This window comes from Gymnogyps californianus, chromosome 3, assembly GCF_018139145.2.
Source record: "Gymnogyps californianus isolate 813 chromosome 3, ASM1813914v2, whole genome shotgun sequence".
Lineage (NCBI taxonomy): Eukaryota > Metazoa > Chordata > Aves > Accipitriformes > Cathartidae > Gymnogyps > Gymnogyps californianus.
In genome coordinates this window covers 8,366,681-8,392,529 of record NC_059473.1, presented here as the reverse complement: position 1 = coordinate 8,392,529, position 25,849 = coordinate 8,366,681, and the positions used below count along the sequence as shown (strand labels likewise).

The window sequence follows — 25,849 nt, the reverse complement described above, 5'->3', positions numbered from 1 at the left end:
TGCCCCACTTCGATTGTTTCCACTGGTGCTGTTTTCTGACATCAGTGCGGTGATGCGTGATATACCACAACATTTAGAGCCTTCCCTTCTCCAGTCTGAGATTTGATTATTACTTATTGATTGCAGTCGTTACACCAACTGAAGTCATTTTGGGCGCTGAGAGTTTGGGAGATTTACTTCAGATATACAACATAGGAGCTTGACTCAATAGCTTCGGCTGAGTTCAAATTTTTCATCCACAATGGTTCAGAAAAAGTACACTTATGATCACTCTCTTTGAAAGTCAAACAATTTCATATTTTTTGTTTTTGTAAAAACAAACATTTCCTAATGTGTACCCAGCAATTGCTCAATGCCATTGTGTTCAAGAGCCCTTGAAAGGTTTTATTTCTTCTGATAATACCTCAGAAGAGGATACTGGTATAGCTGCAAGCCTACTCTTCACCATTAAGAGAGCCTGCTGCATTTAAGCGGTTTGATTTATTTATTCTTCAGTATAAAACATCAGAACAATGTATTCTGGAAGAGCTTAATAAACACACTACAAATACGCTAGAAAAACCTTGGGAAAAATAGGAAAGTGGCCCACTGGACACATACCCTTCACTTATAGATTTTATGCCTTCTGAAATTTTACAGATAAAAACCTGTTCTTATTCTAAGTGAGCTATCATTTGACGTGAACTTAGCTCACTGACTCTAATTTTAAGTCTTTCAGGACAGTGCTTTCCTCGACGTCCACAGAACCCACAGGATTTACAAAAAGAAGACCTCCTGAGCCATTCAAAGAAAGAAAAAAAAAAATACAACTTACAGTCTAGAGGCACAGAAGGTTTCCAGAGACCTTTTTAAGGCAAAGGTCTGGACACGCATTCTTAACAGTTAATGGTTTTTGTCAATATAAACCAGTTCTTCCTACCGATGGAGAGATCTTAGGACTATTAACAGCACCACTATTGCTTATTCATTTTTGGAGGAGCACTGAATCTTGATCAGCTGCCATTTGTCTAATGGATTTCAACCTCTTTTGCATACCAGAAGACACTAAGATGAGACACGCAAACATCTCAGTAAAAACTTCACTGCTGACCTTGGCACTATCACGCTCTCAGCACGCACCAAGGTGAAAAGTGTATGCACAACCAGGAAGCACCCAGTAACTCTTTCTAGGAATAGTCTAATTAAACATCATCACCTGTACATTCATAACTTAACAATACATGGAATGGTTATATGGCCGATGTATTATATATATGCTTTTAGGAAGTCTTTGACTGCAGCTTTCCCAACGCCTGCCACCAGTCCCCACTGTAAAGAACTAAGCATCTGCTTCTAATTAGCCCTCTCCACAAGCATTCATACAATTTGCAAGTTTGCCTTGGGTAGGATTTTTCAAGCTCTTCCTGACCTATACTTATGTTACATTCACGCCTGAGTATTCCTGCCTATTTGCTATTCTCCCTTTTGGATTTAACCGCTGAAATAGGTACTATTCACAAGTCAGAATTACAAGGGAATTGTTATCTTTAACTAACAAAATCTTTCACGATTCAGCCCAAACTATCTAACATTTTATTTGGCTGGAAATGCTTTTATTAAGTCCAGGCTATTATTTAGGTCCTATTTAACTTTGTATTTTATACTCCAAAGCCTTTTCTGGAGCCTGTCATTTAACCAAAATCTCCCTGACACTTGTGTAGCATTCCATTATTCTCCCCAAACTACCTCATAAAGACTTGCAAGGTGCACGCATTTGTTTTATAAACCATCTCAGCTCTCCCTCCTCTGGCAGGACTAAGTACAAAGGGATTCGGTAGAATATCATTTTGTGAAATGATACTTTGCATGTTTATTCACAGAAGCCCTAACACTTGGGGAAAACGCAGGGGCTGGTTTTCGTAACAAGGAGATAATAAAGAAAAATGGTTTCATTTACTTAAAGTACATCTGCACTGCAAAGGAAAGGTATGATGATAAATCGTACTAACGCATCCAAGCTACCCAGTTCAGGGACTACAGGTGGTGCAGCTATGACGGAGCTCTTTTGGGTCGAGATTCATGAGTATTTAGCCAGAATGGGATAAGTTATTTCGATTGTCTCTGGTACCTGCAGAAATCCTTCAGATGATGTTGATGACACTGGATTAGGCTTTCCAAAAAATAAATCCAACTTAGGCCAAATACATGACAACGGCAAAATATTCCCCCCCAACTATAAATGAAGGAAACAGATGTACCGCTGAAATGATGCACAATAAATGGTGATGAAGAACACCAGCAGTTCCTGCTTTTAAAAACATCGATCACTAGCAATTTTAATTAAAGTCAACAGTGCAGTAGGTGATTTGGCTCAGCATCCTTGAATTTATCAAGTGGGTTGTTTCTAACACCTGATTACAAGCTGTAGTCACCACCACCATCAGGCCTAAGTAGAATTAGCTGTCATTAACATCATTAGCTTCTGGGGGTGAAGTCCTGAAATGAAATATGATGGATATACATCCTCTCAGATGGCAGCTTATTTTGAATGAGCCAACGTCAGGCTGCGTCGCCACCTTGCAGTTTTTTAGCAATATGTTTCTTGGACCACCAAATGGTTGGTGGTCTAATGAAACTTTTTCTTTTTTTAAATGATTCCATCTTTTAGCAAAAAATTTTGTATTTTATTTGGAATATACCTGGATATAGTGCTATAAGCTTGCTTGCTTTCCTAAGAAAACAGGGAGCTGCACTTTCTGAACTGGTGAATTACGAACATTCAGATATTAATACTGCATCAAAAATTCAGCTTATATACCACACTCCTCATCTCTGTGCCAGGGCACTGGAGAAAAGACGTGTAAGTGAGATAACAAAATGAGAATCTTTACGTATCTGCTGTTTTAGTTAGGTCTGGATACAGCTTTGCTTCTATATAATACAACTCAGCAGCTTTGATAGTCAAAGACCCTTAGTAATTTTGCAGATGATTCAAAAGGGGTGAAATAATGAAAACACGTGAGAATATAGAACAAAAGGGAGATGAAGAGAGATTAGGGAAATGGATAAACAAATGTCCTATGGAACTTAAACATTATGAAACACACTTTGAGGGATCAAAGAAGGGAAGTACGTAAACACTTAAAAGGAACAAAGCTACAGACAACAACAAACATAACTCAAAATTGCAGTAAGTAATAATATAATGTTTGGAACACTGTGTTTCTCTTAAAGAAAAAAAACCATGGCGCTACAGTACGTAAACAGAGAAATTAGAATGCAAGGGAGACATTAATTCAGCAGAAAGAAAGAAAAAGTGACAGTTTGATGACTTACATTTGTCTTGAACCTGTCCTTGTCACCAGACTTAGTCTTGGTGTATTTGAGAATGGAAGAATAGATAAGAAAAGGTCAAACAGGAATGCCTGCGTGTAACAGATGTATGAAGAAATGCTTTGCACCATCGCGTATTTTGCTTTGAAAACCAAAATTCTAATCTGCAATGATCCAGTTGCAAAAAACGCTCGTACAAGGACTTAGAAAGGATATAAATGAGAACTGAACAGGACATGGAGATTTAAGACCAATATCAAAAACATTTTAGTAATCCAGAATCATTGATGGCAACATTTCCTCCTTCTGCAGGAGGCAGGCAGGTACAAAGCTTTCTGTATCACGCAAACACATGGATGTTCAGCTTCAGGGATGTGATGGGCGGGGGCACGTTTCTGTTCCAACATGCCAAAACACAAAGAAGCACATTTACATGGGTGGCCAGAGACTAATCCAGGGCAGGCAAAAATAAAGAGCACAGAGAGGTCATACTGAAACAGCATCATCTGCTTACAAATTCGGAGGATTAATCCCATCACTACTACGCTAGCAAAATTTCCTGCACAAAGCCTGTCTGCGCTTGACTCAGGGAGGGATGCATTCCATGACAAGGAATACCAACAGGCAATAAATACAAAAACTTGTTGGGCTTATGCGCTCTCACCTTTCATATAGGCTCTGACACACTTGTAGTTTTCCTCTTTTTCACACAAGCAGGGGAAAACTGCACTGTGTTTATGGATGTGTAGAGTCAGGATCAACTGTTCAAGGAGGACACGTTAGTGGATAATCCTGCCCCAACACTATCTAAGTTTTCTCGACTGAGATCATCAACCAAGGTTTCAGTCCAAACTATGTCATTTGGTATGAGCAAAAACCATTGTCTCATGTCTGCTCCTCTTCTGGAAGTACACGGTTGTGTGGAATAGACACAGGTCGAGATTTAATTCATAAAGATTTAATCCAGCCAGTATATGTCAGAGAAAGTTCAAAAAGGTACGACAACTCATAAAACCCAGCAATACGTGGATTTACTTCCTTAGAAAAAGAAAAGATTTGCGATGTAACATATTCTCTATTCCAATGTGAATAGAATAAATAATAATTTTTAATAAGACCACTAGTAAAGTAAACGCTCAAGCTAACTGCAGGCTACAGAAATGTGTGTTCTTGGCTTATAGCTTTAACTTAGGTAGTCATCTTTTAGGAAAGGCATAACAAGAGAAAACGAAAAATTCATTTACCTATAATTATCCCAATTTAAAAAAATTCTCCTCCCTTGCAGTGATGTCCTTCTATGACAAACCATGGGAAGTCATGCTACAATACACATCTTCTTTATCTTACTTTTCTTTACCAAAACTACTAACTCCATTTGTTGTATTTGTTTTCATCTGTGCTATGAACAAATCTCTAAGTCCTACTTGGCAGACATCACGAGGAGCTGATAAGCAGGCCAGCTTTGAAAAAATAAGGCTGCTAAACTGTTTACTTGAATATGGACTACATGTAGTTTATATGTGGTGAGAACAGTTTTTCAGATGGAAGAAATTAATATTTCATCAGAATACAATACTGAAGTACCAGTCATATTACTTTAATTATGTTATTCAAATTACAGTGGGTTTACACTGTACCGGCCTTAAAAGATAACATGACATCATCATACTGGAATAATATTAAAAAACCTCTCAGGTAAGGGTATAAATTTTGTAGCTAACTACTGATCATTGCTGTTTATATGTAGCTATGGCATAATATATCATTTCTGCATAACATATGTGGCTCAAAGTGACTAGTAGAAATTCAGGGAAAACATATTTAATGAGCTGACAAACAAGGCTCATGAAAGCATGCCCCCTCTGTTTACTTTTCAGAACTACTTTCCAATATATTTACTCTGATCCTAAACAGATATTATGCTGTAATGAAATACTTTTTTTTAACTTAGTTAAACATTATGATGCCCATCTGATACACAGAATAATTTATGCTTTTAATTTTTCATTTCTTTGCTTTATATTAGCTATGTAAATATAAAAAACAATGTTCAAAATAATCAATTTTTTAATTTGCTATTTGGAAAGTGGACTGATTTCAAGGAAAAAAGCAGATACAAATTTCATACTATAGTTTGTTCTTTGCATAGATAAATTAAGGCAACATTTAAAAAACTAAATGGGATGTACAGAAGTTGTCTCAAAATTATCAGATAAAAATGCCAAGTGACAGGGACCTTGCGAGCACCATGCAGTGCTAAAATGCAGCATCATGCGTTCTTTTCCTCACCATTAAATTGCGAGGAAAAAAATCTGGTAGTGACAAGTCACTATCTGCCAGACAGCCCTTCATACATTTCTAGGTGTCACGGAGGGTACCTCCAGCATGAAAACCTGTGAATAAGCAATTTCTAATTTCAGCAGAATTGGACTCCACTTCTGGTGATGGAGAGAGTCACTGTAGTCCGTGTCAAAAAAAAAAAAAAGAAAAAAAAAATTGACCCTATTGCAACTATTATTTTCCGTTACTGCTATTGCTGTGAATCCCCATGTGTCTTAACAGGGATTGCACCTTCGTAGCACACACACACTGCCCTTAGAGAGCAAATACAAGCCCTCCCAAAGAGCCTATAAACGGTGAAGAGGATGACAGGGAATAGGTCAATGAAAGGAAGTAAAGTAGAAGGACAATGATGACTTTGCACAGAGCCTGATGGCCACAGCCCACCAGCTCTATGGGCTTTGTTAGGAATTTGTATATGCCATCAACTTTTATTATCGATTTCCATTACAAGAACCTGCTATTCAAATAATGACAAGCATCTTATACACTTGAGTCCAGACAGCCAAGATTTGCATGCAAATAAGAATTCCTCTAGTCTATTTTTATATTTTTTTTCTTTTCAATCAAAATGAACATTGTTTTCCAGTACAATTTCCTCTGTACAGAAACATCAAGCATTCTCTTCCCTTGCACTTTATGGTGTAGACTTTCCAGCAATCCCTAGTTTTTATGAGCTGTCTCACATAACTAGCATTGTGGTCCACTGTCTGACAGATTTGTACTTTGTCCTTCCCTAATGAGACAGTTCCCCAATTATCGAGCCAACAGGCAGTGTTTCTAGAAAGTTTCATCCTTTTAAGCACAGGATTCCCACAGGGTGATTGGCGAATTATCACACGTTAAACCCATCCCATACACAAACTTGCAGAATTTATTCCTGAACAAGCCATTTCCTTTTTTATTCCACCAGTTCAGTTGTTCTTTTTTTTTTTTTTTAAGTGTATAGTCAGTGTTTCATTAAACCCAACAAAAATAACTAACCTTTCTCCCTCTTCCCATCACAAAATCACCATGTTGCAGAAGAGCTACAACAGTAACATCACGGAACAACAAAATGGAGAACAGACTCCCCAGTAATGCAATCTGTTTATTAAAGCACCACTGTTATTTCTTTATACTATCTAGACAGTTGTTTGTGGTCAGGCAGAAGATGAACCAGGCAGGTGGAAGGGCTATAGTGGCTTTTGTCCTCTGTTAATGCCACTTGGTGCAGTATCTAAGCCTCAGCATCCCGAGACCTGTCTGTTTGTAGAAGTTCAAGCACTTGCTCAGTTTGGGGCTGTACCTGTCCCTGTCTGTACTCAAAACACTTCTGAACACCTAGGATGGGAGGGGAGAGGGAAAAAAAAAAAAGGGGGGGGGGATATCCCTATTCAGGAGTCACCATATCATACTTAAAGGAAGAATCACATCAGGTCACACCATCGTCACTGTTACACAAATAATTTCTGTGTGGTACATCGCTATGAAACATATTCATGACTGATCAATGTATCCCTCTCAACTGCTCCTGCCACTCTTGGCCATAGAAAACAAACATTGTAATACGCTTCAAGCATCAAATAAAACAAATCCGCTTCCTCCTAGAAAATATATATTGAATATATAACTGTACAGTAGCAGAAACAATATTTAAATGGATTAAAAAAAACACAGTAGCATACACAAGTCTCAGAATGTTATTGCATGTGTTATATGTGCACCCTAAGCTGGTGCATCTTCTCAGTGTCTGTACAAAACCCTCCATGGTGAGAAGGAAGGGGAGCCAGATAGCAGGAGAAACAGAAATCAAAGGCATTTATCTCAACAGGAAAACCACCCCCCAGTGGCACACTGGCAAGGTGGAAAAACAAATTGGCAAGAAGGGGGGAAAAAAAAAAAAAACCAAAAAACCACGCACACAAAAAAATTGTGCAACTGTGTGATCAAAACAAAACAATGAAAACACAATAGCATTAAACCCACTTTTTTTAAAAAGGAATTCTGTTTGCAACATAAAACAATCTGTCTGCCTCTGCACTGCACAGCCAGCTCCTGCAGTGACTAGGCTACCTGCCGATTTCCCCAAGGCTGCAACAGCCTTGCTGCCGGAGCTCAGCCTTTTGGCTTTTGCAACCTTTGGGCTTTTGGCAGTGCTTAACGCATTAAGAACCTGGGTTTCAACAAATGCTAGTGATGGCCGACGTACAGATACTGGTGGAGCCATAACTTTTCTAAACAATTTTCCCAATGCTTTTCCATCCTCCCAACTAGGAAATTCCTCATAATCTCTAGTCTAAAACTCCATCCCTATAAATTCAGACTGTTACTCCTTGTCCTGTCCCCAGACAGACAACAATTTATTAACTTTTACTCTTTGATAACCTTCTATGCGTTAATTTTTTTTTTCCTATCTTCTTCTCCTCACTTTCAGTCTTCTATTCTCTGGACTTCAAAAACTTTTTCTTCCACTCTATTCTTGATGCTGTTTCTAACTCCATAATCATCCCTTGCTGAAACACTTCCAGTTCCCCACACCGGGCACAGTAGCCCAGTTAGCTCTACTAAAGTAGCACCATAGGTAACTTCACAGATCTTTCCTGTTTAATTGTCACTCTACAGCTGCTCCTTTCTTGGTTTTCCCCACAACAGGGTGATGTTGTCAACTCACACCCAGTGCATGTGCCACTACAAACTCCAGCTTATTCTCTGAGGAACCTCTGCCTAGGGCTACAATCATTCCTCAACTTTTCTCAGTTGAATGAGCATCTCTGTTTAGGTGTAACGATTTACACTTGATCTTGCTGAATACATCTCATTTAATGAAAACCTTATTGAAGAAACAGGATTGCGATTCAACCTGCCAAGATCATTGTCGTGGTTTAACCCCAGGCGGCAACTAAGCACCGCACAGCCGCTTGCTCACTCCCCCCAACCAGTGGGATGGGGGAAAGAATAGAAGTAAAACACGTGGGTTGAGATAAAGACAGTTTAATAGGACAGAAAGGAAGGAAAAACAATGATAATAATAACACTATGATAATAATAATACTAAAGGAATTAGAATATACAAAACAAGTGATGCACAATGCAATTGCTCACCACTCGCCGACCCACGCCCAGTCAGCTCCTGAGCAGCGATCCTCCCCTCCCAGCCAACTCCCCCCAGTTTATATACTAGGCATCACGTCATATTGTATGGAATAGCTCTTTGGCCAGTTTGGGTCAGCTGTCCTGGCGGTGTCCCCTCCCAAATTCTTGTGCCCCTCCAGCCTTCTTGCTGGCTGGGCATGAGAACCTGAAAAATCCTTGACTTAGTATAAACACTACTTAGCAACAACTAAAAACATCAGTGTGTTATCAACATTATTTTCATACTAAATCCAAAACCTAACACTATACCAGCTACTAGGAAGAAAATTAACTCTATCCCAGCTGAAACCAGGACAATCATTTTGGAAGAAATGGTTGGGAGCACATGCAACACAAAGCAGCAGGTTCACCTTGGGTTAACGAAAGCATGGCCAGCTATAGCAATTTCTGTAACCAAAAGGAAAGATCACAACCTCCTCATCTGACACAGATGTAAAAAGCCAACGTGGTAATTGAGCAAACTTAAAAACTTAACGGAGTAGATTAATTTTTAAAGATATCATCTGGAAAATATCTAAGAGAAGAAGAAAGTTAATAAGCAAAATAAAAAGAGGAAGGCTAAGCTGGAGAGAAAACTGAGTTTGAAAATGTAAAATCAGTCATATCATAGCTTACAAGTTAAACAAGTGTTTCAAAGAAACAAATTAAGTGGATTTATGATGCTGCGGAAATTTCCTTCCAAAGCAACTCTTCTGATTGATGGATATGAATCTGTATCAGAAAACCAGATGATAGAATAAAGTCAACCTTTAGGAATTTCAGATTTATAACTCATTGCTATGGCAACATTCTCAGCAAGAAATAAGTTTCCTTAAAAATAAACTATAAAAAAAAAATCGCTTCGCTTTTCCCTAAAACATAACTCTGCATCATAAGAGAACAAGGCAGGTAAAGGCAAGACCGTAAAACAATCTGTTAGACCAATAACGTTATAGTACACCATTCTAAGTGCCTTTCTACAATTCAAGTAAAATTCCTCTTTCACGAATTTTATAATTTAGAAGAGGAGGAGCTGAGAACGCTCTGGGTTTGAAACTGATATTAAAAATTTAAGTCCATGAGTTACAATTGAAGATTCAGGCATCACAGAGGCTAAATATGTCTCCACTCAAACGAAGCTCAAAGAAACAGTGCAGCCTATCAGAAGTACAACTTCCTTTTAAAGGTGAATACAAATACCAAGAATATCAGTGCATAGCTGCAAAATCTATTTTTAAAATCCCCAGTTGCAGGTGGGGACAAATATTTAAGACAATTAAAAAGACAATTCGGTTATTTCTTAAGCACTATAAACGGATAAGTGGCAGGTACCTTTCCTGATGTATTTTTATATGCTGCTCTGAATAATTATTAGGTTGTGTTTCTGTACAAACGAGTTATATTAGTATTGGTATTAACTTTGCCAATACCCAGACAACAAATATAATTAACGTAGGTGACCTTTGTTTGTGAAAAACACCTACAAAAAGGATGAGTCGAAAATCCCTGTAGATTAACTTAATATTTATATGAAAGGAATAAAATAGGAAAGCCTCAAATAACACTTCAAAAGCACTGCATATGCACAGCTAGTAATATGCATTGTGTACACTGATTTAAGACCCCAGAAATGGAGGCGCAATGTGGATTTCAAAAAGCATGCCCCGATCCTATTTAGCATACTTTTGTAATAACCTTAACCAAAATGCAGCATAAGCCATGTGCACAGGAGGGACCCACTTTATCCAGAGTCAAAAGAGACAACCTACTCTCCCAGAAATACCCCATCATTACAGGTCACTAGCCATCCCACTGCCAAGTGATGGCTTTTCCACTCGACCTGAAGATGAGCAAGTCAGCCCTTGAATAGGTCCTCTTACTTCTGAGATATTTCTAGATCGCCTGCTGCCTTTATATACTTTAGACAGAAGGAGCAAGGTGGTTGTGCTGAGAAGTAAAGTCCAGCTAAGAGGCTTTCCCTGGAGCAGGACTACCTTTTGCATTCATAGCACAAACATCCAGGCAGAAAGACAGATTGATATTTTTGGTATGTGTTTTTTTTTAATGCAACAGCAAACTAATCTAGTAAGGCTCTAGAATAGCATGAACTCTTCCCTACCTGACTCTAGGGAACCGATAGAAAAATTTCTGTATTTTGTATTTAACCCTGTTAATATATTTGTTGGTGACAAGCAGGCCTCCTTCTGCAACTCAAAGTCGCATTCTTTGAGGATTTCCTCCAGCCCTCACACACTAGCCGTAATTCTTCCTAGAGGTGGAGGTCAGAGAGCGCGGTCTAAAGAAATGCTTCTCGTTAAAGCTTTACAATTCACCCCCACCGCAATGCGGAATGCTGCCCTGAACAACAGCAGAGCTGTAGTCCCAAACAAAACTTCTCCATTTCCCTAAGCATGGCAGAGGAAGCCTGCCCTGCCTTCTGGGTGAGGGATCAGCACCAACTTCCCCGCTCCGCAAACGCACTACAGCCCTTTTGACTTGGATCCCACCCACGACAATGCACAGCATCTTTTTTTATTTTCTGTGTAGCTCATAAAGTGTCCAAGTGCAATCCTGGCTTCGACTGACATCAATTGATTGAGATTTTTTTTAACCACAAACAAAGTCTGAAGGAAGTATGTGGCAGGGAAGTGCTTGATGTTCAGAAAAGTTCCAGGGTATCAGACGGCTTCAAAGCAGCGTATGCAAAGAAAAGCAGGACAGGAGGTCCTCTGAAAAAGTCAGAGCACACAGAGTAAATAATTTCAAACAATGTGTAAACACGGGACCAATTTAATCCCTGAAAACAGTGATTACAACTCCCCCAGTCTGCCTGATAATCTAACCATTAATTGGCCTGTAAGACTCTTATTTAGAAACCACTACAGGAAAACAGAAAAAGCATGTAGTGGACTATTTTTACCATTTCTTCTTTCAGTGAAGATTTGGTGCCTACAATGTATTCCCAGTGTTTCAGGCAGCGGAGATTTAATTGATGCAGGATAGCAATCGCTACTAGTGTGTTAGAGACCAACATCAAAATATAATTTTTTACATTACTAGGAAATCATTCTGAACCTTTAAGAAACTTAATTTGCTTAAATGCCAACTATTTACTCCTAAAATAAATTCCTTGTATTACTTTAAATATTTTTTTTTCTCCTGTTGATCAGTACCAACTTAAGTGGAGATAAACAGAAACAATGTCTCAAGTATCCTCTTAACCAGACAGAGGATTGTATAAATAAGGCTCGTCCAACACAAAAGGTTCACCCAGCACCAATGACCACACAAATAGTGAGAGAGCAGCTCAAGTGTCCTACAGTGGGCACGGCTACATAAACAAGTGCAAAGGAAAAAGCGCTTGCATGTTTTTGGGAATGCCAGATAACAAGTACAAACACAAACATAAATTTCACTTGGGTAACCCAAAAGGCAGATGGAGTAGACGACCTGAGAAACTCCTGTATGAAAATAGCTGATACGGCATTTGAAACCTCATATTGAACGTAAAAGGTCTGAGAAAACGGGCGCAGGAGACAAATCTCGGGGGTCATTTGATTTCTCTGAACAATCCTGCGGGCAAGCAAATTTGTTCCTGAGGCTCTTCTTTCTGCCTTAATGGCTATGCAAATCTTCGCCCATGGCTGGGCTGCTGGTGAATTATGAACCTCGGCAATGACGCTCACTGGCATTTCATTATATTCCCTCATCTCATTTGGTAGTTTTACCTATCGCTTTTTTTTTTTTAATATACTGAGATTATAACATTTTCAGAGGAGATTTCAGTGCTCCCCCAAGAGTTAGCAGAGAGTTGCTCTCATCCATGCCTGGACACCTTGGATGTGAACACAACCCAAATTAATATCAGCTACACCATTTAATTGCCGTTTTGTCATACACACAATGACATTCTTCTCTTCCCCCCTCCATACAGCTGCATCTCCCAATTTACACAGTATTTCAAGATCACTGCTTCCCTTACTCAGTATGTAAAACTTCTACATACACATATGTTTAAGTGGGTTTTGATCTATTCCAAATCTTATTCCTGTTCTCCCCAGTCCATTTTGAACAGAAACTACCACCTCTATGGCATCCATCATTTCTCTATAGGCAGCTCAACAATATGTAATACTGAAACAAAACAAGTGACTGCCATAAGTATATCTAATTTGAAGCTTATTATTCAAGACCATTTCCTCATTATGCTGGTTTTCCAGCACGCTTCTCCCTTTGACTATTTGTGAACTGGGTTATTTTTCCCCACCATATGCTACTTCATCTTTTCCCATGCCGAGTTACACTGTAGCTGTCAGCTCTGGTTCTGACCTATCTTCCACTGAAGTGGAGGCAAATGCTCCCTTCTGGTGCTGTAGCGGATGCTGGATGAGGTTATATTCGCAGTCTCTGTAATCAATTGTCATCATATATCTCTGTCCTTTTCTAGTGTTTGCAACACTGCCTAATGTAGTATCATTTGTAAATGTAATTAATGAGCTGTTTATGTAGTCTTCAAAAATCATTAATAAAGATGTTAAATTAAACAGCGTTTAGCGGTGCACCCTGAGTCACCCTGCACACTTCTGTCCAACTTGATACATTGCCATTCATCATTACTCTTCACTCATAATGCCTCCAGCAATTCTAATTCCTCTGACACGATTCATGTTCAAAACAATTTGTGGGTTTTTTTTTCCTCTTTTTGCACAAATTTCTAGACTTGCTATCCTTTCTGTTTTGAAGATAAGTAACACATTCATGTCGTTACAATCTTTTAATGTCTTCCTGCTTCATTCTCACTTACTACAACTGCTAGTGCTCCAATGCTTTCTGGTTTAGTTAATTCTTGTAGTATACTACAACTTGCTATCATCAATACCTGTTTATTTATATGTCATATGTATACTGCTTTTCCTGCTTTTACTCAGTACCTATTTTAAAATTCCTCATTTTCCTCTTTCCCATATGTATTTCATTTTGTTAAAGAGGCAATCAAAATATGCTGTCAATCAACACAGCTGATTTTCTCTTCCTTATTTTACACACATAACCTTCCCCCCTCCCCCCCATTTTTGCTTGTCTTCTCCCTATTGCAAATATATCTGTTGCCATAATCCAGTCCACATTCAGATGTTGTCTATTTGAGTACTTCTGTTCTCTCTACTGGGTCTCTGCAAGCCTCAGAAGTCTGTAGATATTTTTATTCTCTTTCCTTTCCCTCTATGTCTACTGTACTGGACCTTGCGAAACCCACTTGCACTTTGTATTCTTTTCTTCAGACTCACAGTAATCTACTGCACCTTAATTGAATGAATTATACATTTTACTTTGCTCCAGGCTTGATTTGTTCATTAGGGTAGACACTCAAGTAGCCTTCACTTCCCAAAGCATCACTGAAATCACTGGACTTAGGGCTTTTCAGAACAGTTCACGATCTGTCATGTGGACTTTAAAAATCCATATTGCTTGCTAAGCTTCTTAATGCTGGTATGAATGAATGGCTCTTGGCTCCTGTTCAGCTTGTGCAGCTGTGTTCTGCAAGTCTGGGCGTTGAGTATTTTTTATCTCAAACAGGTGCACAGTCAACAGCTCTTAACCAGCAAGGAAATAATCCGTGGATGATTCCTCCCGTGGTCATCTTTTCTTACTAAAAAAATCAGGCTAATTTTCATGAAACCCATGACTACGACCACTCTTTTTTATTCCATGTTAAATACCAAGCTACCACCTAGAATGTCCTAAAATTACAGGGTCCCTACAGATGCAAGCTTTACCAGCATTGACCAATGCCCACTGCAGTTTTTCCTTTGTTATTTCAATATTCTTTTTTACACCATTTCATTATTATTTTTTTTTCTTTTCTTCCCCCCCCCCCCTCATGTTAGGAACTTTATTCTCACTAACCTGAATGCCCCAGAAGCAGCATGTAATTGCCCAGAGCCTAAAGGCAGGAACAAGGATGAATGTAGGAGCAACAGCACAGAGGTCTTACTGGCTCCAATGAGAATCACAGCACGACAAACATCGTTGTGTGTTTAAACAATCCCAGAGAGGAGGAGTTCAAAACATGCTCCCTTCCCCGGGTTGCTTTCTGTTCTAACTTATGTGCCTAGCGTTAAAAGGAAAAAAAAAAAAAATCAAAAATCAAGTTACAACTACACTGGGTACCACCTCTCTTTTGTAGCTGGATAATGGCAGAGAGAAGGCTTACTGGACACCATTTTGAGAAGAAGAGAGAGGATTTCATTAGCAGAAAAAGTGTGAGGGGCCAGTTTACACCAACAAGAAAGAAACAAGCAATATTCGTCAGGCTTGACTCTGAAGGGAACATCTAACTCAGGCTCAAAGCCCTACACCTGTCCTGCCCCTCTCCCCAAAAAGCTTTATTTTCTATTTGTGACTTTTCAATGTTAATAGCTTTCCCTTACTGAGTATTTCACCCTGATATAACACCATTGGTCCAACTAACATTTTTTAGATTAAGTGTGTGTGTGTTCTAAGTTGCCAAACATACGTGCTATCACACAACCAGCCAAAATGACCCAAAAGGTGTGAAGTCAGGCCCAGGTGGTAACTTCCTTCTTGGTTAAACGTACAGGGAACTAACCTATGGATATCTAAAGACTTCAGCTGCAATGGTTTGAGCTACAGAATCAAAGCTCCAGAGCTGGAGAGGGAACAGCTCCTTTTCTCTGTGAACTTTGAAAATCTGGCCTTTTAAGGTACAAAAATGTAAGATGTATTTCAAGCAATCAAGGAACCTTTATAATTCAATGGAATATCATGTAACAGGCTATTTTATGATTGATTTTGGTGAGGGGGTTGTCGTGGTTTAACCCCAGCCGGCAGCTAAGCACCATGCAGCCGCTCGCTCACTGCCCCCCCCAACCCTGGGATGGGGGAGAGAATCAGGAAAAAAACCTTGGGAGTTGAGATAAGGACGGTTTAATAGGACAGAAAGGAATGAAAAACAATGATAATGATAATAATAATATGACAATAGTAATATTAAAAGAATTAAACTATACAAAGCAAGTGGTGCACAATGCTATTGCTCACCACCCATTGACCGATGCCCAGTTAGTTCCTGAGCAGCGATCCGCCCCTCGCAGCCAGCTCCCCCAGTTTATACACTGGGCATGATGTCATGTGGTATGGAATAGCTCTTTGGCCAGTTTGGGTCAGCTGTCCTGGCGGTGTCCCCTCCCAGCTTCTTGTGCCCCTCCAGCCTTCTTGCTGGCTGGGCATGAGAAGCTGAAAAATCCTTGACTTAGTATAAACACTACTTAGCAACAACTGAAAACATCAGTGTGTTATCAACATTATTTTCATACTAAATCCAAAACACAGCACTATACCAGCTACTAGGAAGAAAATTAACTCTGTCCTAGCTGAAACCAGGACAGGGGTGCTATAAACAGTGCCACTTGACCAATATCTTTATTTTTGGGAAGAAACATTAACAGACAGAATAAGCAACGAATTAATCACTTCTCAGCTATTTAGGAAATAGTATTGCATGCAGTTATCCTCCTGACCAGTGGCTTCTTAGGTCTTTTTTAATAAATAATACAGCATAAGAATAAGCCACAGGAACAGCTCCCTCCCTTTCTTAACAAGACAGTTGTTTGTGCCCCTACTACCAGGCCAACTTTCCCTAACTCCTAAAATAAGCATATCCCTTTCCTCTAGCAACTATTTTGGCCGAATTATATTTAATTTCTTGCTTTTTCACGTCACATACAGCAAGAAATCCTTCTGGAAGCCTACCATTATAATTATTCTACAGCAAGAAAACAAAGATCCAAGTTTGAAAAAATAATGTGTTCTCATACAGTACTTACAATTGATCTGATATTGTTTTCTTTTGCCAGTTTCAGAGAGGATTTATAGCAATTTGCCAAGTTTTCTTTATGAGTGTCGGTGAGATGGCCTCTTGCGATCGGCCCAACAGTATGGATCACATCTGCAGGAAATAAAAAATAAGATTTAAAAAGTTAGAAATCCTATGGTGTTTTTTTTTTTTTACTTATGTCATGACTCCGCAGAACTACTACATTGCAAGTCAATCCATTCTGGTATTGTAACCAGACACAAAGGTAGGAATAATATTGTAAGAAAATGTTTAGAACTGGAAATCACATAAGCAGCTACATCTGTGATAACTAAAAGTGAAGAACAGTAAAGGCCAAATTTTGAAGTATTGGGACTAAAGGAAAAAATGAGAAAGATGCACTAAACGCTTGTGTAACTTATTGTGTATATAAACGTAATGTATTGTGTACTTATACATGTAAGGAATTGTGTACATAAACACTTGTGTAACATATTGTGTACTGCAATCCACATGCAGGATAGATGAAATGTTTTCATATATACCCTAAATCTTTAGGGCTGTATAACTGTAAATATTGTACAATTTTGAAACAGTTGTTCCCAGCCCTTCAAGGTCCACTCACTGAGAAAGTTCACTACATAGAACCTCAGCACATTGATGGTGATACACAGCTCATCTTTTTTTGTCTAAGACTTCAAGTCTTTTCTCAGCAATCATTTTAAGAGAAGAAAAGTTGTGACCTATGAACGTGTTAGTTATTCAAAGAATGTGCTTCCCTCTCATATCAGACCAGATGAAGACACCATGCAATAAAACAAAATATTCTGTTTGAAGGAACTTATAATGAACAAAAAGAGAAAGTACAGTTAAGGAATATCTTAGGTATGATGCCTCTGGACTCATCAAAATCAGATACTGCAATCAAAGTCTCTAAAGTGCTATAAAAAAAATGAAGTAAAAAGCCTGGAGTAAAAAAAACCTTGAAAAGAAATCTACAAACTAAAAGGTGTCATGATTTTTTTATTTTTATTTCCCCCCCACACTTGACTAGTAGGAAGCACTTTTACTTTTCAAACGTCACTCTTCTATAGCACGTGCGAACACAATAGAATGAGTTATGGTGGCAGGTACTTTTTTTTTTCCTTCCTTATCATCCCCTACAATATACAGCAGCAGCAGCAATAAACAGTGGCACTATTTTTTTGCAGCGTTGCCACAAACAGGGATTAGGCCAATGCTTTCAATTGCAGTACCGCTGGTCCCATTGGTCAGGTTGTGTTTCCATCCCATATGGGACAGGATTCCAAGAAACATCTGCTGTTGTTACACTCCAGAATATTTTAATTTGCTCACAAAATCCTACAGTACTCACACCATTATCCTTTGTCCAAGCTGTCTTTGATTATTTCCCTCCAACCTACACCAAAGCATAAGTGAAAATGGACAAACTAACGTTAAAATGTACGCTGTCTTTTTTATCCAGACATCATCTGTCAAGTCCTGGTCTCTATTACTTAAAAGGTGGCTTATGTGCTGAGGCATAAACGTTTTGAATGTTTCCAAAATTTTTCTTTACATTAGCCAGAAAGTATTGATAATTCAGCAAATAAAAGCATTTCAGAGAATCCCAGTACCCAGAAACACAGAGGAATCGGCTGTGATGGGAAACTGAAACCCGCAAGAGCTAAACTTCCCAACTGCTGCAGAAAACCACCCTACTGAGAAGTAAATAAAAGGTTAACTACTCTTCTTTCCATTTTGATCACAGTAATTTTCTCCAGTTGTGGGCACAAGATGGACAGACTGGATAATTTCTGTTGAATGTCACAGCTGCCAGACAGTGACTCCAGCAAACCCTCCCTACAGCACTTCAGGCAACAGAACCATCAAGTAGGTGTTGAGTCTTTATCCACTGATGAGCAGGATGATGATAGCAGGTGACTGAAGCAAGCAGAATGGCTTCACCTGGGAGTTCAGAAAAGAGAGGGGTTTTTTGTTTGTTTTTTGTTTTGTTTTGTTGTTGTGGGGGTTTTTTGTTTGTTTTTTTTTGTGGGTTTTTGTTTTTTTGTTTTTGGTTTTTTTTTTTTTTTTTTTTTTTTTTTTACACACATCTTAGCTACTACAATAAACTGAGAACTATTAACACCTAGGAAAAAAGAAATAGCATAGCTAGTTTAAAATTTGCTTCTGCTTGCAGAGATAAGGAGTGTGTGAGTACTTCCATTAGGAAAGACCATAATTTCAGATCATGACTACAGCAGTTTCCTTCAGGTTGAAACTTTCCAAGAAAGGTTTCTATTTGGAAGTGTTGGCACTTGACTGCAACTTCAGAGACAGAAAAAGCTTCTCTAGACTTTTTTTCCTTGTTTGTGTTTGAAAGAGGCCAGCTGCAATTACTGAGCAAGGGGGAAGGAATATACTAGCGAATCTGATCTCAACCAAGGTCATTCTACATTTATAGACACTAAGACTGGAGGTACCGTGATGTATTTCAAATTCACAACACCCACCAGCCAACAAGCAAATAAAGGAATGACTATAAAACCAACTTAAAAAGTGTAAAAGATGAATAAAAGAAAGAATCATAAAAGATTTCGCTCTTTCTGCTAAGGCTGAGTTAACTTGCATTTCAAGGTGCAGCTGCATAAAAGCTGAAGGTTAATGGCTTAAATTATTAATTTATTACTTAACAACAAGAAGGAGTTTTGGGGAACAGCCCAAGTACCAAATTCTTGCTTGGGTCTTTCTGTATAAAACTCCCCTTGGTATAATATCTAGATGCATTTCACTCATTAAATGTTTAACTCTATTCCTTTAGTCTTCCATTATTAAACAATAATTTTAAAAATTCTCTGCTCAATAAATGGGAAATGTTTTTCTTGTCATCTTTTTTCAGAACTTCCTGATTTAGCATTTTCATGGTGCCTCAATAGCAACCCTCTATCGCTGCACCAGACACTTCATGTAAATAGGTAACCTTTAATGCAGTTATCAGCTTTTATGTTGTAATTTTTACAAGCCCATCATAGGTGGCTCTTTAGACAGAACACTGAAGATGGTTATGAATTGGTTTATAAAATATCAAAACTATTGTAATTGTTTACAGCATATCATTGGCAAAAATTGCTTTTCTTAGGCACTTTATTATTATGAAACACGTGATAGAGTAAGATTTTACTAGCAGAGCAGCATTAATAACATGTCAGTGTTTCATGGTCAGCAGACGAACAGGGAAGTAATAATTTTATTGTTGTACTTTGTCAATAAAATCAGTGTATCCATACATTGCCTATACATTATTCTGCTCAAGCTATTCCACGATACGTTAAAGTTTGCAGGCAGGCAAACCCCTCTGAGATTTTACAGGCATAAAGCAAACAAACCAGAAAATAAAACAGCTCTCCCCCCATCCCCCAGCCCATGCAGTTAATATATGAGGATCAGACTTCACAGGCTGAAGCAGAGCCATTTATTTTTAATATATCTATGAAGACTGTGTCAATCTTCCAGCTTCTCTGTCACAATAAAGTTTCCCTTCTGCTCACACATTCCCTCCGTCACCCAGCTGCACAGAGACGGAGAAATTTGTACGCTATGGAGCTGGAGGACAGAGGAGGGTGGGTGTGCTGGAGTGGGGAGGTCTACAGGCATTTATCTACAAGAAAATTAAGGGGCAGAACCGCTGCACTGCTGCTCTGGCCACCCGCTACAGCAGCCAGCCCCAAATGCAAACCTCCAGCACTGCTGGTGAGGACAAACATGGATGTGCAAGCCCTACTTATCGCCTTCCACACCAGTCTACCCACAACCAGAACGAGCATCCACCCTAGAGAAGCGCACGGCCTTTCTGAAGCAAACACGACTTCCAGGTCAGACTTCCAACAACGGTGAAGGACCGTCACAGGACACGTGCAGGGAAGAGTTTCACCGCAGGAGAAGGCAAACCGACTGCAGAGGGCAACACAGATGGGAGCACCAGCCATGGGGACGAGCACGACAACGGGCTGAAGATAAACTGTGCACGCAGAGGCACAATGGCATGAAACAGAAGCAGTCTCATCACCTAAAGATTTTTAAACTGGGGGGAATGCAGAGAAACTCCAAAAAGATTTAGTTTGGCTGGAAAAGCCTGGTAGAGGTCCCTGCTACCAAACAGCTCCTGTTCCTTCTTGGAGCTCCTGCACCCCTTTTGCTGTCTGAGCATTTCTTAATGAGGTCAAACAGGAGCAAAGGATATGAACATTTCCCCAAAGTGTCCCCTAATATGGTTTTTTGTTATTCAAAACCAGGTAAACAGAGTAAAACTGGGAACAGTCGGCTCTCAGAGAATGCCACACTCACCATTTGCAGTACTTTAATTTTTATGTCAAATGAAGCTGCCAGCCCTGCTTTGAAGCTTCTGATTTACTATGGTCAGTCTTCCAGCCAAGCACATTGATAAGAAACTTCATTAAAAAGAAAGCTGCAATCCACGTGTTTGTAAATCACTGTCTCTGTGTACACAGAGCAGAGATGTTTGCCTACATTTTTAATAGTACACCGAGGTGGAGAGCCCCAGAGGGAGGTATATTCTCATCTGGGATTCGGGCCACAGCAATGGATCAAACTGCTTTTAATGCTAATGAAGCTGCTTAGTTTTAAAGTGGTATTTATAAGGGAAGGAGATATTTTTTTCCTACAGAAACGCTTCCAAAGAGAAGGTAGGGGCGGTCAAAAGAAAGCATCAGCACAGATCTACGCTGTACAACTGTGTTTTTGGAGCTCCTTTAGGGCTGAAGCACCATTTTATTTTTACACTGGCTTTTCCAAGATTCGCGTTGCAACACTTGGTTGATCCAAGGAGACCTTATAGGATCTACCGCTCTCTTGTTGGTCATTTGACTTTCAGGCATTTGGTTAGAAATTCTGGCGGCCAAAGCAAGGCCTGTGACAATCGCACCCCGATTGGTGTGTGCGCACCCCCTGTATCATCTCTGCTTGTTTTCGTTCCATTTTTGGTTCTTTTTCCCTGAAGCACTATAATGAAAGCAGACAAGTGAATCTTCTGTAAACCACAAACTAATCTGGAAGTGTAACAGGCATTTGGGCATTTAAAACATCCTTGTCCCTACTTAGCCACCAGTGAAAATAAATATAATTCGCGCATTTAATAAACACTTCAAAAGCACAGCAACTCTCCCCTCAAACTCCCGTATAGGCCAGTCAAAAATGAAACTACGTCTGCTGTAGCATACAAACTCTATGTTTAAAAAGGCCGATGAGGCTTGTTTTCGCTGGTCTTTTTTATTAAACAAGTCAGTCCATACATCTTAACATGCCGTTTGTCACACCAGTTTTTATCTACACTGCTACGGAGAAAGGGCAGAGCCGCGTGGGCAAAGACAAAACCCAACTTCCAGTTGCAAAAGGATGAAGAGAAGCGACTGTGCCTCAAAAACCAACCTGGAGGACTGATGTAACTTACTTCTGATGTAATTTACTCTTCCCTTGTTCTTCGTAAAAGTGACACTAGATGGCAAAAATATTAGCATAATGAGTTTTTTCCAAACAATTGAAAAAGTACAAATAAGTTTCTCCCATTTCTTCCCTTACAGATGTGAGTGTGGCGCATTCACACCGTTAATGAACCAGCCGACTACGGCTAGAATCAATTACACATTTCTCTCATTCATCCCATTCACACATTCATAGCCATAATCGGCCCATCTAGTGAACTGCATAATGAAGCTGTACCCTGTCAATCACAGCAGGAACCGTATGAATTTTAAGAAGGAAGCTACTGCACTGCGTGTGCCATTGAATTAAAAAAAAAAAACCATCTGACAAAAACTCGGAGCGTTTAGGGCTCCATTTGTAAATCTTATCAGTTGATTTACACCATAAACACCCACCATATTCATGCCGAAAAGGGATAGCTGAGGTTCAATTGATGGGAAATGGAATCATCTCTAGATATTCGTACATACTGAATATCCCTGGTCTTAAGGAATGCACGTAGCCTAACGCTTTGGTACACAAATTTGCTCGGTTTGTTCATTTTCTATTTCTAGTTACATGCACTTGCACATAAAATGTGCATTTTCAGTGCGTAACAAACAACTGTTAATTTAAGTTCAGCTTAAATGAATCCCCTAGGACCACAGCCTAATTTAAGTTATTTACTAATATATGTCTCCAAAACTAGATTAACGGAGCTGAATATTTTAAATGCAAGACAACATCTTTTATAGATCACGCAAGGCTATGCATGACTACGTATGACACAGCTTCTCAGTTCGGAAGTATTTATTTGCTTTATATAGATATACATTGCATTTATCAGCAGTTAAAGAGACAGGCTCAGTTTTTTAGGCTTGAAGCAATAAGCACTGCTTACTCTGAAGTTTGTACCTTTTATAGCTGCCTTCAGTGATTAATTAGCTGTTCTGGGTCAACCAAAAAAATGTTTCATTAGCCACAAAAGCTATGGTATCTAGAAGTCATTTGTTTAAAATATTTAAGCCATTTTCACCTAAATGGCATTGTCTGCCCAAGAAAAGGTAAAGAATATGTTTATTGTAAATGATTAACCAGCATCCCTCTTTGTGGGTTAGGTGTATATTTTAAGTACGAGACAGCAGAGACAGTCAGAAAACAATATTCCCAAAGGGAGAGGCAAAGGATTTGCCAAGCCCAAGAGATCCTTTGGGGAGCCACAGAAGTCTGCACTCAATAGCCAGCATTTAGCAGAGAGCGATCGCTTGGCATCCGTGGGAAGCTAAAAAACACAGAGAGCTTGTTCGCAATGGTTATACCACGGCCTCAACAGCCGGCCAGAGAATTAAGTCACACAAGTCAGAACCCAAGCCTTTTTGGCACTCGTGCTCGTCATAAAATACAAGGCCCAAGTATGCCCGTGTAATCCCAGAGCAGTTCCCCTCCCATCAATGAACTCACAGCATTGCTCTGCCATCAGGGCCTCGCCATCAACATCGGAAACAAAAGTAGGCTCTGTTCAGGCAGGAGAAGCAAGTGATGCAATTAAGAGACACTATACTATATCCCAAAGTAATAGGTTTTACAAAGCAATTTAGTACTACGATGACAGATGTCAAAACAGCGGCTAGACAGAGAGCCCCACAACTTCGATTGAAATAATTGCCTACATGTAAAGCTAAAAGGCAACGGCTCCATTTGGGATATTCATAGCGTGATGTGATAGGAATGAACATGAAACGAACACGACATGACTCAACATGAAATTATGACATCCGTGACTTGCCGTTTCTTTTTTAATCTGGACTTGAAGAACTTGCAGCAAAAATGCTCAAATGTTATCCTTGTTCCCCTCTACAAATCGTCTACCCAAATAAAGACCTTAATATACCTAGGAAAACAGAACAGACGAAATGAAATTATGTTGCTCCAAGCAGATTTTGTCCTCATCACACTACAGCAAACCTCATTTTGCTGTAGCAGCAGAGGAGCTCGGCCAAGCACCGTCCTCATTGAGTGGCTTGGGAAACACATACCAAGTGACCCTCTTGACCCAAGTAATGCTCTCCATCTTCCTCTGACTATTATTCTTTGCAAGTGGACAAGGCTATAGACAAAGATGCCTTAATCTGTCTTTTAGTTTATGTTTGCTACATGTAGGAAAGCAAGAGCCACAAAGATCCTCTCTTTACTTCTCTCTTTATTGGACAGCAAAAGATGTTTGGGAGTGAGTTTGGTTTTAATTCATCTAATAATTCAGTCAGAAGGCTTTCCAGCACTCAAAAATAAACTTGTTTGCCCTTAAATTGAGAGTGCTTATTCTTAAGACACTAAGTAATAGAGAGTTTCAGTCTGCCATTCCACAGAAATTTCAAACCAAAATACACAGCATGGTGAAGGATATAACACTAGCCACATAAATTCAAGGTATATTTAACCACACTTGATTCCTGATTCAAAAGAGAAGCTTGCAAATATTACCCTAAAAACGTGCAACACAAATCCAGTCATAAAAATATGCAAACGGGGTTTAAATTAACTTCAGTTCTACTTTTGGAATCGGATTAACTACAGGGGCACAGAAATCAGAAATGAGCTAATGCTCTCAGCTTCTTAAAGCACAGACCCCTTGCCACACTTGGGCTGTTTTCAGTGTCCAACCTAGTTCCGTTAAAGCTGATTTAGTTACCTCTGTTGGTGTATTGCACAGTTAAAGCATAAATATGCCCTTGAGGGGGTGGGGGGTGGGGAATCAACCCAAAACCCCCCAAAACCAAAAAAAAAAACCCAAACACAAAAAAGCCCACTCAGCCTCACTACAAAACATAGTACCAGACTAATTCTATCCAGAAAAGATTAACACAAAATGGAAATTCTTCTGCTTTCCTTTGAGTGCCAAACAGTGCTACAGAGTGCTCTAATAATTTAACAACAAGCTATAGCAAAAGCCCTTTATTTCCTATTTTAAGGATTTTTCCTGTGCAAATTCTGTTTTGGTAACATTACTAACTTTTGTTATTAAACCACCTTTTGTTATTCGGTTGCGATTGTTGCAAGGACGCTGAAACAAAGGAAGGCATCCCCAGAGAACTACAGTAAAAGGACTAACAAAAAACCTCCACACAACCCAACATGTAATGTTTGCCATGGCCATGGGAAATCTTGAACTGGGTCTTGAATACAAGCAGGTCCCCAGACCGTTTGCAGGGCGAGTGTCAGAACCAGGGTTCGTTGTGCCAATACTTCAAGGCTTTCTTTCCCTTCGTGAAATTATTGAATTACTCAGATTATTTGTCCTTCACATGGGATTTAAGAATATCAGCATAAAAGCTTACAAAGCACCGATCTTCATTTGAAAGGACCAGCGATTATAGCAAAAAGTTTTCAGAAGACCAAACTAAACAACCCTTAATCACACGTTAGCAGCAGAATAACCTCAGGTGAAACGAGAGGAAACTGCCAGCGCTGTTTTTATCTGCCTAGTGAAGGGATACAACTTTTTAAATCAGATCGCTTCAGGTAAAAAGGTTTTTAAAAATCAGACCGAAAGAATTGTTTCCTTAATAGGAAGTTTTATGGGCTCCTTAAAGAGGCAATAAAGTATGACTTAAAGTTTCAAGGAAAATTTTATTATATTCAGAGCTTCACTGTGGTGCATCTATTCCTTGATGGCGGCATATTACAAAAAGTTACCACGCTTATTTTTTCATTTACTTTTTCTACATATTTTCTTCAGAATAAACAAACTTCTCCCACCTCCAAAAATTGGAG

At 39.2% G+C, this 25,849-nt stretch overlaps 1 protein-coding gene across 4 annotated transcripts in view; it reads right to left on the bottom strand.

Moving 5' to 3' along the window:
* The window catches only part of MACROD2 (mono-ADP ribosylhydrolase 2), an 898,754-nt gene that overhangs the window by 359,812 nt on the left and 513,093 nt on the right, over positions 1-25,849 (bottom strand). For all 4 annotated transcript variants that reach the window (XM_050893412.1, XM_050893413.1, XM_050893415.1 and 1 more), the window contains one exon: positions 16,611-16,732. In XM_050893412.1, the coding sequence (XP_050749369.1) occupies positions 16,611-16,732 (122 nt within the window). The remainder of the gene's footprint in view (positions 1-16,610; positions 16,733-25,849) is intronic.